Raw genomic sequence first — 13,729 nt, forward strand, 5'->3', positions numbered from 1 at the left:
CTATGGTTATTTCAAACAAGAAGCCTCAGGAGTCAGGACCGGTTTGTTGTCCTGCATATATCTTCAAGCCATCCAGCCAAGCGCTTCTGTTTTATTTCTCTCGTTTAAAAGTGTCAAACATGTCTAACACAACAGTCAAACAGAAGAGACACGATTTGAACGTTGCCAAGTAAGTTTATACACTACAAACGCTCAAAGAGCAACTCAAACACTTTATTGTTAATGTTAGTTTGACACTGCCAGTCAGCATGTCACCAGTGCCTACGTTAATTTATTCATTTGATTTTTCAACATTCAGTTTAAGTGAAGTAAGTTAGTGTCCTACGATTTGATGTGCAATTCTACAACTAAAATATTTTTAAACACTTTCCAGTTCTTTATTATTTATTATTTTGGCTTGAATATTTACATTTTCTCCACATAGCCTAAAACAGGTTTTCTTCCTTCCAGGTCATCCAAAACACTAAATGTATCATCTGGAGTATTTCGCGCGAGTCGAAGCATTTCAAAGACCATTAACCCTTCATTCAGCGGGAAGAGCTTCAGTTCGGCAGGTGACAGTAAAGTTCTAGACAAGAGCTCGGCCCAAACCCCAAAACACTCTGTTCAGGTAATGGACATTTTATTGTGAATATGCATAAATTCCCTATATGATTTAATTGGCAAAAATCAATCAATCAATCAATCTATCTATCTATCTATCTATCTATCTATCTATCTATCTATCTATCTATCTATCTATCTATCTATCTATCTATCTATCTATCTATCTATCTATCTATCTATCTAAAGAAAACTCATTCATTTTTGTTCCTACTTCACCAGGTGTTTGATGAACATGGGCAGGACGTTGCTCCTCGGCCATTATATAATCCAGATCCTGGGGTTTTACAACCTAAACAGGGAAAAATATTTCCTGCGCATGACACATCATGGACTACCATGACAGACTTTCCCTCGATAGCCTTCCAGACCACCAATGCAAGCTTTACTGGACCATTTACAAGGTAATTGAGGAGAAAGGTCAAAATATTACTTCTTTGCAGCACTTGAGTGCAAATAAATCTACCACAAAGAATCATCTTACTTTTGTTGCTATAGTAACAAAGGAGTGATGTCTGCTGTCATGTCAGGTCTTTTTTTGGGAGCGCATCCAGAACAAGCCTGACAGCGGAATCGGTGACTGACTTGTTAGTGAAACAGGACTTGTCCAGCAGTCTTTCAGGTTTTCATTTCCATTTCATATTTTCACTTGCCAAGTTTCCTCATTAACTTGTCCGTTCATTAATTATCAGATTTTTTAATGTTCCAGTATAGCATTCTGATATTCCACTATATTTTGCTGTGTTTGCTTCATACAGATGTTCAGGTTCGTAAAGACGAGGTGAAGGAGCAGGTCAGGGAGGACATATTGGACCATGTGCTGGATTGTTACCTGACTGAGACAGAGACCATCTGGCTTCTGGACATTCCTGCAGTGTCCGTGTCAGTAGATTCAGAGGATGCTGAGGCAGTCAAGTGAGTCACATTTATGATCTTTTTTCCCAGTAATATTCAAATTAACTCATGTACTCAGTAATATAGTTAACTCATGACTTTTGACTTAACGTTTGACATTTAATTTTTTGCTCATTAAACCATATATTTCTCATTTACTTGACTCACTTTTTCCATAGTACTAATAAGGCTGTTTTTTGTTCTTATGTTTTGAAGGGAAAGTAACAACGCTTACACAGAACTGTGCAAAAACAGACAGGGCAACGATAAGTATGTGGAGCGCTCAATGCAAACATTCAGTGGTGCACCAAAGACAAAAGAGGTCCAATGTGATAGCATTACAATGGCAGACAAAGGTATGATGTCAATACAAAGTCCATTTATAATCTGCACTTAAAATAATTGTGATTCAGATGTAATTTTTTTTCACATCAAACACTCTATCCAGGTGTCATGGCCACCATCTGGGACATGTATGATTCATTCTGCAATAAAAGTGATGTCAGTGGAAACACAGCAGTGCCTGCTCAAGAAAATAAGCCTGCTGCCCCAGACTCGTCCTCCATGAGTTACCTCCTGAACCCTAAGGGTTCTGACCAGAATATGTCTATGGTCAGCCTCACCAGTACAGGTAATTATTTTTATAAATAAACACTACATTCCCAGCTGGTGTGTGTATAATCATATAATCATGCATAGTTGGATAACAAAGGAAAAAAAAACCTTATATATCATTTGGTGAAGCTGTACAAATTAGACAGATGTCATCATGGACAGGTTCACCTTCTCCTTCTAACAATTAATATAATAACAAATGATATACAGTTTAATGAAAAGTTATGTGAAATGATTTCATCCTTAAAACAAAACTACAAAATATAGCACAAAAGATAGTTTGATCCAGACTACATTAAATACAGATTCACTTAGCAATGAGGCTAAACACTTGATGAATTATTGGCTTATTTAATAATAATAAAAATAATACATTTTAATGTTTAAGGTAATTTCTTTTCCTGTTTGTTTTATTTTTGACTTTTTAAAACCAGTCATTAGGTTTTTTCACATTACATTATGGAAATGGTTAAAAAAACATTAATTTTCATCCTTGCTTTTAATGTAGTTAGTGGCTCAAGCACTCAACTTGAAAAGATGTTGTGTGTGCTTCCGGTGGAGGAAGAGCCAGATCTTAAGCTGATCTTACAGTCAGACAAATTAAAGCAGGACCTGGCAGTGATGGAAAAGGTGGTTCTGGCCAATATCTTCCAGCCCAAGATTGCTGCATACAGACAACTGCCTATAATAGAGGGTGATGTCTTTTGCATCTAAAATTGCATGTTAAATGTATTTTTATGTTTTTGTATGTAAATATCAATTTATATATTAAAAATTTGAAATTTGATAGAATATGTATACTGCTTTTTTGAACAGACCCAGACTGTGTGCGGATGGAAATGGGGTCTAAAAACTCCCTGAGCCCATTCCTTGAGCATCTCTGGGCCTTTGAGTGTGAACTTACCATGGGGCGAAATGTCAGCTGTATGACCTGGAACAAGAAAAACCCAGTACTATCCATTTTACCAACATGTTTCATCCACAAATGATTTCATTTATTCATTAATTTTGTACTTTTATATCTTTACTGAATAACGTGTTTCCCTACAGGATCTTCTTGCTGTGGGATATGGACAGCTTGATTTCAAAGATCAGAAACCTGGACTTGTGTGCTGCTGGTCTTTGAAGAACCCCACGGTATTCTGCATATTCTTGCACACTTTAGAACAAAGACAAATAGCAGATTTAGCCAATTTAACAGTGCTTGTAGTGTATTTTATTTGTACAGATCCCTTAAAGGTGCTAAAGAGGATGTTTTGTTTTATACATTTTTACAATATTACTTGAAACTCTTTACTAACTGATAAAAGACTATTTATTAGGTGCACTGAAAGGAATAATATTAATATACATCATCTGTGCATGAGGTAGGGCCTTAAAAACTTCAGCCAATCGTTTACGCGATGATCGCGATGATTGGCCCTCTGGGTTGTCAATCACTGCCGTGACGTTCCTTGTGAGAGACGAGCGCGTCTGCGCGCTCCAGTAACTTTCCACACTCCACAGGCGCCGCATGCAATGTTTTTGTCAGGAGACAGGAGTAACAACTGCAGATTATGAGTTACCTGCGGTGAGTCCGACATAATGAATCCACTAACACGACACAGCAAATGCCGGTGGTAAACACTCGTTTTCCAATACTTGTGCACGAGTTTTGGGAGGCATTCCTTTCAAAAACTCAGTAACAGTCTTTGGATTCTCAGTCAACAAAAAAATCCTCTCTATCACCTTTAAAGGAACACTCCACTTTTTTTTAAAATAGGCTCGTTTTCCAATTCCCCTAGAGTTAAACAGTTGAGTTTTACCGTTTTCAAATCCATTTTGAACATCTTGCACTAAGACCGACGAAAAATTAAAAGTTGCAATTTCCTAGGCCGATATGTCTAGAAACTATACTCTCATTCCAGCGTAATAATCAAGGAACATTGCTGCCGTACCATGGGTGCAGCAGACGCAATGATATTACGCAGCGCCTCTCACAAATGCCTCCATGGTTGCAAGGCACGCTCCCTGTGCAGGGGGTCACAGCCGCTGCGTTATATCATTGCGCCAAGTTATCAATGCAAGTTTCAAGTCTTAGTACACAATGTAACTATAGAAGAGTCAAGTTTTAAGTAGGAAAAATATTGAAACACGTTGGTCATTTTTTGGAGTGAGATGCTACTGGTCTCATCAGATTCAATGAACTATGCCCCCCTCTCCCCCCCCCAAAAAAAAAAGTTTTGGACACTTATGTCACACTTAAATCACACTAAATGTGTACATTTCTTTGCATTAGATAATAATAAATTAAACCAAGTAACAAATTATGCTACACAAACTTCTTTAAAAAAATGTTTTGATTGAAAAGTGTGTTTGTGAGCTTTCTTTAAAATAAATAACACTAATATTTTATTATTTAATGCAAAGACATTCATACATTTATAACCACTGTATTCTTTTCCTGTCTTTGTATGCTTAGCATGTATTTTTGTGAACATTCTTTAAATATGTTTGTTCATTGGTTTCAGTGGCCTGATCGAATCTATCATTGTGAGAGTGGAGTCACTGCACTGGATTTCTCAGCTTGTAATGCCAATCAGCTGGCAGTAGGCATGCATGATGGCACCATTGCCATCTATAATGTACAGACCACAGAACAAACGCCCATCATTGACAGCAGGTGGGGCTGTGAGCATTCCTTCTCTAGTTCAGCTACAGTACAAGAAGTTACGGATTGTAACATACAGTTAAAATAGGCTTCTCAATATCAGTGGTTTGCAACTCAGAAAATTCCAAAATTATATGTTTATGGTTTGGGTAGAAAATAAATAGACTTATCAGCATTTAATAGAGGAGAAAACATTTTGTTGTTGATATCAATGGCCATACATCCTTTCATACTCAGTAATTTGGTTGGTAATTTATCTAAAATCTAGTCAAATCTGCATATTCATTCCTCATATTCAGAAGGTTCGTATAAATCATACTTCTTTATAAATGTTTCATTCCATGTTAATAATTTTGCATTATTTTGCTATGCAGTGATGATTTTAATACAGTTTCATGAATGATTTTAAGTATATTTTTATTTACATTTTTATGATAAACCATTTTGGTAGTGTTGAGTCGCCACTTGATGTCCAATGGGGAAAAAAACAGTTAAGTATCACTGATCTACAGTATATAACCTGAAAGTCATAGTGCCTATAGGGAAAGTACACATATCAAAAATGTATTTTTGATTAGGTTCATTATTGTGTAAATATTACAAAGATCAGATCGAACTCTATTTTGTGTACACACAAGCATGTTCTGATATTGCATTGACTTTACTCTTGTGTCATCTCGTCACAGTGACTGTGCCAACATGCACACCGGTCCGGTGTGGCAGCTCAGATGGATTGATCATGAGAGTGGTCTGGGTGGAGAGGATAAAGGGGAAATACTCATCTCTGTGTCAGCTGATGGAAGAATCAGCAAATGGGTCCAGTACAAAAGCCTGGAATGCGTTGGTAAGTGAGACAGACGTGATACACATCTGTGTAGAACCACAGACCAAAGATATAGTGTTACAACACTGACCCCACAAAGCATTTGGACACTTGAAGGGATAGTCCACCCCCCAAAAAAATAAAAGATGTCATCATATAACTCTTTGTTGTTCCAAACCATATATTTGTATTAAGGTGCCGTCACATTTACTGTTGCTTGGTGAAATCTATTTCATTAGGAAAAAGGCTACATAAAGTGACTTTTGTGTGAGCGGTGCTTCATACATCCCAACACTGTTGACAATCGACAATAGACAATTGTTTGCCAGCAGAATTTTTCCGAAATTCTGTCTGTTAATGTGATTGCACCTTCATAATGTACAAATAACTATCACTGAGATATAAAAGGCTATAACACAATACTGACGAGTTGAGCTGGTTGTAGTAAGTTTGAGCCATGTGTTGAATAATTTGTATTTTGTCTGAGTTAGACCTGATGAAACTGAAGATGTCTGACATGGGAACAAACTGCCAGCGCTGGAGACCGTTTATCTCACCATTGTCACCAGGGCTGTGTTTCGATTTCCATCCTAATGTGAGGCCTAAATTGAGTACAGTAGTACATCTCACATATGTACACATAATTATAATATCAAAAAGCTGAGATTTGTTATTAGCTATAATGCCATTGTCTTACAGGATTCAAATATCTACCTGGCTGGAACAGAGGAAGGTCATATTCACAAGTGCTCTTATTCATATAATGAGCAATTCTTGGAAACGTATAAAGCCCACAAAGTATGTAGAAATGTTTGTCTAATTTTTAATGTGCCTTATGGTTGCAATATGGAGTCCTCCTTCATGTACAAACCCGATTCCAAAAAAGTTGGGACACTGTACAAATTGTGAATAAAAACAGAATGTAATGATGTGGAAGTTTCAAATTTCAATACTTTATTCAGAATACAACATAGATGACATATCAAATGTTTAAACTGAGAAAATGTATCATTTTAAGGGAAAAATAAGTTGATTTTAAATTTCATGGCATCAACACATCTCAAAAAAGTTGGAACAAGGCCATGTTTACCATTGTGTGGCATCCCCTCTTCTTTTTATAACAGTCTGCAAACGTCTGGGGACTGAGGAGACAAGTTGCTCAAGTTTAGGGATAGGAATGTTGTCCCATTCTTGTCTAATACAGGCTTCTAGTTACTCAACTGTCTTAGGTCTTCTTTGTCGCATCTTCCTCTTTATGATGCGCCAAATGTTTTCTTTGGATGAAAGATCTGGACTGCAGGCTGGCCATTTCAGTACCCGGATCCTTCTATGCAGCCATGATGTTGTAATTGATGCAGTATGAGGTCTGGCATTGTCATGTTGGAAAATGCAAGGTCTTCCCTGAAAGAGACAACGTCTGGATGGGAGCATATGTTGTTCTAGAACTTGGATATACCTTTCAGCATTGATGGTGCCTTTCCAGATGTGTAAGCTGCCCATGCCACACGCACTCATGCAACCCCATACCATCAGAGATGCAGGCTTCTGAACTGAGCGCTGATAACAACTTGGGTTGTCCTCTTTAGACTCGATGACAAGGCGTCCCAGTTTTCCAAAAAGAACTTCAAATTTTGATTCGTCTGACCACAGAAGTGTTTTCCACTTTGCCTCAGTTCATTTTAAATGAGCCTTGGCCCAGAGAAAACGCCTGCACTTCTGGATCATGTTAAGATATGGCTTCTTTTTTGACCTATAGAGTTTTAGCCGGCAATGGCGAATGGCACGGTGGATTGTGTTCACCGACAATGTTTTCTGGAAGTATTCCTGAGCCCATGTTGTGATTTCCATTACAGTAGCATTCCTGTATGTGATGCAGTGCCGTCTAAGAGCACGAAGATCACGGGCATCCAGTATGGTTTTCCGGCCTTGACCCTTACGCACAGAGATTGTTCCAGATTCTCTGAAACTTTGGATGATATTATGCACTGTAGATGATAACTTCAAGCTCTTTGCAATTTTTCTCTGAGAAACTCCACTACTCTGAGATATTGCTCCACTATTTTTAAATTCTAATTGGTGATCCTCTGCCCATCTTGACTTCTGAGAGACACTGCCACTCTGAGAGGCTCTTTTTATACCCAATCATGTTGCCAATTGACCTAATAAGTTGCAAATTGGTCCTCCAGCTGTTCCTTATATGTACATTTAACTTTTCTGGCCTCTTATTGCTACCTGTCCCAACTTTTTTGGAATGTGTAGCTCTCATGAAATCCAAAATGAGCCAATATTTGGCATGACATTTCAAAATGTCTCACTTTCAACATTTGATATGTTATCTATATTCTATTGTGAATAAAATATAAGTTTATGAGATTTGTAAATTATTGCATTCCTTTTTTATTCACAATTTGTACAGTGTCCCAACTTTTTTGGAATCGGTTTGTACCTTTAAACATTTACTCTTTCTTTTCTTTCTCTACTATTCTCTCTGCACCTTTCTCCAGGGTCCCGTCTATAAGGTGACATGGTCGCCGTTCTGTCCAGATGTTTTCCTGAGCTGTTCCTCAGATTGGACTATTCAACTCTGGAGACAGGACCTCCAGCTACCTGTGCTTTGTTTCAACTCTAAACAGAAGGCTGTGTTTGATATCATGTGGTCTCCGCACTGTGCTACTGTCTTTGGAGCTGTCAGTGAGGGTAAGGTGGAGATCTGGGACCTGAGAGTCAGTAGGTAAGATCTTATGTTCTGTAGCATTTATAATATTGAATAATAACAACTATTATGTTTTCTCATCTTATTTTAACATCATTTTAAAAAAATGTTCTGTTCAGCAGTTTACAGTGCACACATTTTTTTAACAGTCTGGACCCGACAATTGTGAGCGAGACCAGTTTAGGAGTGAATCCGACAGCTCTGCTGTTCACCACTGAGACAGACTGTGTTCTGGTGGGGGACAGTGAGGGGAAGGTTACTGTGTACAAGCTGAAAAACCTCAAACCTGGAGGCAGCACACAGGTAAGGCCTTATCTGTTCATGTCCATGTGGCTCGACCTGTGTGGTACAGTACTCAAAGTAATCCAAGTAATCAAAGTCCAATGCCAAGATCATTTATATCTCTTGTGTTTCTGCAGGTGGAGACATTGGAGGAAGTAATTCAGTCCACACTGAGCAGTCAACACTGAGGAGCATTAGGAAAGACTGGTACGGGCTCATATAAGGATCAGGCTGTTTGTTTTTACCTATCCATCATCAGACTGGCAGACTGAGTGACTCCATTTTACATAACAATGGGATTACAGCATGCATGCCTGTTTGTGCCTTATTGTCCATCCTTGTAGGTATAATACATCCCTCCAAAAAGTCATGTTTTAACGTAAATTAAATTTATTTGTAATTTTGATGAGATGAAAATGTCTTTTATGTACATTGTAACATTGTTTCAGAAGCTAATTAATAAGAAAGAAAAAAAAAAAAGCTTTACACAAAGTCCTTATGTTTCTAACCATATGTTTTGAAAGCATTTTTGCATGCAGGCATTCATTGGTAAGGAACAAATACATTTGTTTAAAATAATTGTCGGATGTGTTATATTGGTTTTGTGTGGGAACCACAGACAGAATGTAAGTGTTTGTTCTGTGGTAATGGACAGACAGTTTTATTACCACTTGCTCGCCACACATTACAGCTTATCGACGACATGAGGGCCACATCACACTTTTACAAATGACTGTCATTACTGAACTGTTGTTCTCTCTTACATCTCAAAAAAGCCTCTAATCTGAGCTTTTTAGTACAACTCAAACAATGTAGCAATGTAGATGCAACTCAGCTTATATAACAGAGCTTTTAAGAATAACAGCTGTGACATTATGACCGGAAACAGATCTTGCTTGTTTAGTAATGTATATGGGACTTTTTATCCATATGGCATATGGTCATTTATACATTTTAAAACACTTTTCCACATGAAGTTTTGTGTTGAAGGAAGTTGATATTCATAAATATTGTTAATTTAAAGGAACACTCCACTTTTTTTGAAAATAGGCTCATTTTCCAGCTCCCTAGAGTTAAACAGTTGAGTTTTACCGTTTTCGAATCCATTCAGCCGATCTCCGGTTCTGGCGGTACCACTTTTAGCATAGCTTAGCATAGTTCATTGAATCTGATTAGACCGTTAGCATCGTGCTTAAAAATGACCAAAGAGTTTTGATATTTTTCCTATTTAAAACTTGACTCTTCTGTAGTTAAATCGTGTACTAAGACCGACAGAAAATGAAAAGTTGCGATTTTCTAGGCTGATATGGCTAGGAACTATACTCTCATTCAGGCGTAATAATCAAGGAACTTTGCTGCTGTATCATGGCTGCAGCAGTGCAATGATATTACGCAGGGGCTCTCACAAACGTCTCCATGGTTGCACAGGGCACGTTCCCTGTGCAAGCAGGGGTTTGTGAGAGGTGCTGCGTAATATCATTGCACTGCTGCAGCCATGGAACGGCAGCAAAGTTCCTTGATTATTACGCCTGAATGAGAGTATAGTTTCTAGCCATATCAGCCTAGAAAATCACAACTTTTCATTTTCTGTCGGTCTTAGTACACGATTTAACTACAGAAGAGTCAAGTTTTAAATAGGAAAAATATCAAAACTCTTTGGTCATTTTTAAGCGCGATGCTAACGGTCTAATCAGATTCAATGAACTATGCTAAGCTATGCTAAAAGTGGTACCGCCAGAACCGGAGATCGGCTGAATGGATTCGAAAACGGTAAAACTCAACTGTTTAACTCTAGGGATTTGGAAAATGAGCCTATTTTCAAAAAAAGTGGAGTGTTCCTTTAATATAATATAATGTAATACAATTACTTGCCTAATCTTATGATCGCTTAATGCGCCTTGGAAATCCTTCAGAACCAAATCTTATATTATTCTATTATATAGAAAATGTCTGTTAATGGTACTGTAAACTGTTTATTAGTTAATCCAGGAAGCATTGTAAATGTCGTTTTTCTCTCTTTTTTTGCATTATTAAATTCAAAGTTACCACTGAAAGAGACAGTGAGGTAAATGTCATATATCATAATATAAAATAAAATTATATATTATATTATATTATATTATATTATATTATATTATATTATATTATATTATATTATATTCAACTTAATAAAGCAAAAAATGGCAGAAAAAAATAAAAATGTGACATTTGCTATGCTTTCTTAATTACATTCAAATTTATTTAACAGACATACAAGTCTGCTCACAACACTGAATCTGCCCTCTTGAGAGTGTTAAATGATTGGTTTAAATGATGGTTTTGATTCCTTTAAACTTATGGGCTGCATTTGATACTGTCGACTACCTACTCTATTATCTAGACTACAGTCTTGGGTGGGTCTAAAAGCAACTGTTCTGAAATGGTTTCAGTCATATCTGTCTGACAGAATGTTTTTTGTGAAGATGGGTAATTTCACCTCCTCCATGGCATCTCTGACCTGCGGCCTTCTGCAGGGTTCTATTTTGGCTTCCTCTCTATTTTCTCTCTACATGCTTCCTCTGGGTTCTATTCTAAGGAAACACGGTGTGTCTTTTCATTTATTTGTGTCATGCGGATGACACTCAAATCAAAAGAAACAATCCTGCAGCGATTACATCTCTTCTGCTTAGAGGAGGTTAAATCATGGCTAGCCCAAAATTTCATCTTCCTAAATGAAGATAAGACTGAGGTTATTGTTTTTGGCCCAAATGAGAATTCTCAGTGTATAAGTACTCATTTGGAGAGTTTGTCCATCTTTAGATCCTCACGGGTGCAGAACTTAGATGTTCTTGTTGGCCAGTCTTTAACACATCTCCTCCGTAATCAGATCCAGCTTTCAACTTCGTCTACTGTCTAACATCAAAGATTTTCTCACTCCGAAAGACTAGAAATGGCTGTTCATGCATTTGTTACATCTCGGCTAGATTACTGCAACTCTTTATATTGCGGTATATCTAGGTCTCAAATTGCTCGTCTTCAGCTAGTCCAAAAACTGCGGCCAGACTTCTTCAGACTTCTTCTTCAAGTGTCGTTAATATGAACCTTATATCAATCCTATTCTCAGATCTCTCCACTAGTTGCCATTTCACCAGAGAATAGACTTTAAAATTCTCCTTTTTGTATATAAATCTCTCCATAACCTAGCTCCTGTCTACCTTTCTGAACTTCTTCATCCATACACTCCGTTTAGAAGCCTAAAAGATCCTGTAGCTCACTTTAGGTCCCGCTTTATGGTAATTCAACTATGTTGCTCTTATTTTTTGTTTGATTTGTTTTCTATGTATGTTTTATTTTAATCTTGTTCTTCTGTAAAGCAATTTGGTCAGCCTAGTGGCTGTTGTAAATGTGTTATATAAATAAAATTGAACTATAATATAATATAATATAATATAATATAATATTATCTTGCCTATCTTATGATAGCTTAATGTGCCATGGAAATCCTTCAACATAAAATGTGGTAACACTTTAGTATGGGGAACAATTTTCACCTTTAACAAGTTGCTTATACCCCGTTCCTAAACTTAAAGGATTAGTTCACTTTGAAATGAAAATTAGCCCAAGCTTTACTCGCGCTCAAGCCATCCTAGGTGTATATGACTCTCTTCTTTCTCATGAACATAATGGCAGAAATATTAATAAATATCCTGTTGCATCCGAGCTTTATAATGGCAGTGATAGGGATCAGTGAGTATGAGCTGAAGAAAGTGCTTCCATCCTTATCCATCCATTACAAACATGTACTCCACATGGCTCCGGGGGGTTAATATTTAACAAGTTATGAAGTATATAATATCTAGCTTCCGCACAAGCCGCCTTCCGTATTCAAGTTACGAAGAAAGTGTAAAACTCTTGCAGTTCACAAAGCTTATGTTACGTCCTACACCTTCCCTATTCATCTTACGGAAAAAGAGTAACTGACCTGACGCCAGTTTACACTTTCTTTGTAACTTCAATACAGAAGGCAGTCTGGTGGAAGCTACATATTTTACTTCATAACTTGTTAAATATTGATATTTTTTTTACACAAACGTATCACTTCAATTCAGAAGGCCTTTATTAACCTCCTGGAGCCGTGTGGAGCGCATATTTATTTCGCATATATTCACACATTTATGGATGGATGTGGATGGAGGCACTTTCTTCAGCTCATACTCATTGATCCCTATCACTGCCATTATAAAGCTTGGATGCTTCAGGATATTTAATATTAATATTAATATTTCTGCAATTGTTTATCAGAAAGAAGAAAGCCATATACACCTACGATGGCTTGGGGGTGAGTAAAGCTTGGGCTAATTTTCATTTCAAAGTGAACCAATCCTTTATCCACTTCAACAGCTTCCTTAATAACTATTAATAAGCAGTAAATAAGGGGTTATTGAGGCAAAAGTCATTGTTAAATATGAATATGTGTTCCCCATACTAAAGTGTTCACAAAATGTCTGTTAGTGAAACTGTAAACTGTTTATTAATTAATCCAGGAAGCATAGTGTAATTTTTCTCTTTTTTTTTCCATTATAAAATTCAAAGTTACCACTGAAAGAGTCAGTGTGGCAAATATTATATTATATTATATTATATTATATTATATTATATTATATTATATTATATTATATTATATTATATTATATTATATTATATTATATTATATTATATTATATTATATTATATAGCTTGGTGATAATATTTGTTTTTGATGAAAAACAAGTTTTTCCTTATGTTTCCTTGTATTGATTTTGTCCCACAAACTTTCAAGTCATTTTGTCAATAGACATCATACTGTTATTCGTCTCATAGGGCACATCAGCCATAAAACCATAATGGCTCGGATTATAGCCATATTTCTCATTTGCACTTCTTTTTCTCTTAGGCCAAGTAGGTTTAAGGGAATAGAATTTGATGGTCACATCAGTAGATAGTGGACATCTGTTTTGCTCGGGGAGCAGCGTTGGTCTTTATGTGACTAGATTATCCATTCATTAAGGAGAATATCACTGCAATGAGACCATTAAACTGGAGATGTTAAGAGACAACAGCTTGTCCCTAAGGATGTAATTTAATTCCAGATTGGGGCAGTAAAGCACCTAAATACCTGCTGCCCTTTGTT

The 13,729-nt window shown here is 36.8% G+C and overlaps 1 protein-coding gene across 1 annotated transcript; it reads left to right on the forward strand.

The window, feature by feature from the left end:
- Positions 1-67: 67 nt before the first annotated feature.
- Positions 68-8,838, forward strand: dnai4 (dynein axonemal intermediate chain 4). Its single transcript, XM_067374609.1, has 17 exons — positions 68-169; positions 451-610; positions 826-1,007; positions 1,134-1,225; positions 1,362-1,518; positions 1,714-1,853; positions 1,946-2,128; positions 2,621-2,806; positions 2,929-3,062; positions 3,163-3,249; positions 4,623-4,774; positions 5,449-5,606; positions 6,077-6,180; positions 6,285-6,383; positions 8,090-8,316; positions 8,448-8,601; positions 8,718-8,838. The coding sequence occupies exons 1-17, from the start codon at positions 120-122 to the stop codon at positions 8,766-8,768; spliced, it is 2,316 nt and encodes a 771-aa protein (XP_067230710.1). The 5' UTR covers positions 68-119; the 3' UTR covers positions 8,769-8,838.
- Positions 8,839-13,729: the final 4,891 nt, after the last annotated feature.

This window comes from Chanodichthys erythropterus, chromosome 21 (genome assembly GCF_024489055.1).
Source record: "Chanodichthys erythropterus isolate Z2021 chromosome 21, ASM2448905v1, whole genome shotgun sequence".
Taxonomy (NCBI): domain Eukaryota; kingdom Metazoa; phylum Chordata; class Actinopteri; order Cypriniformes; family Xenocyprididae; genus Chanodichthys; species Chanodichthys erythropterus.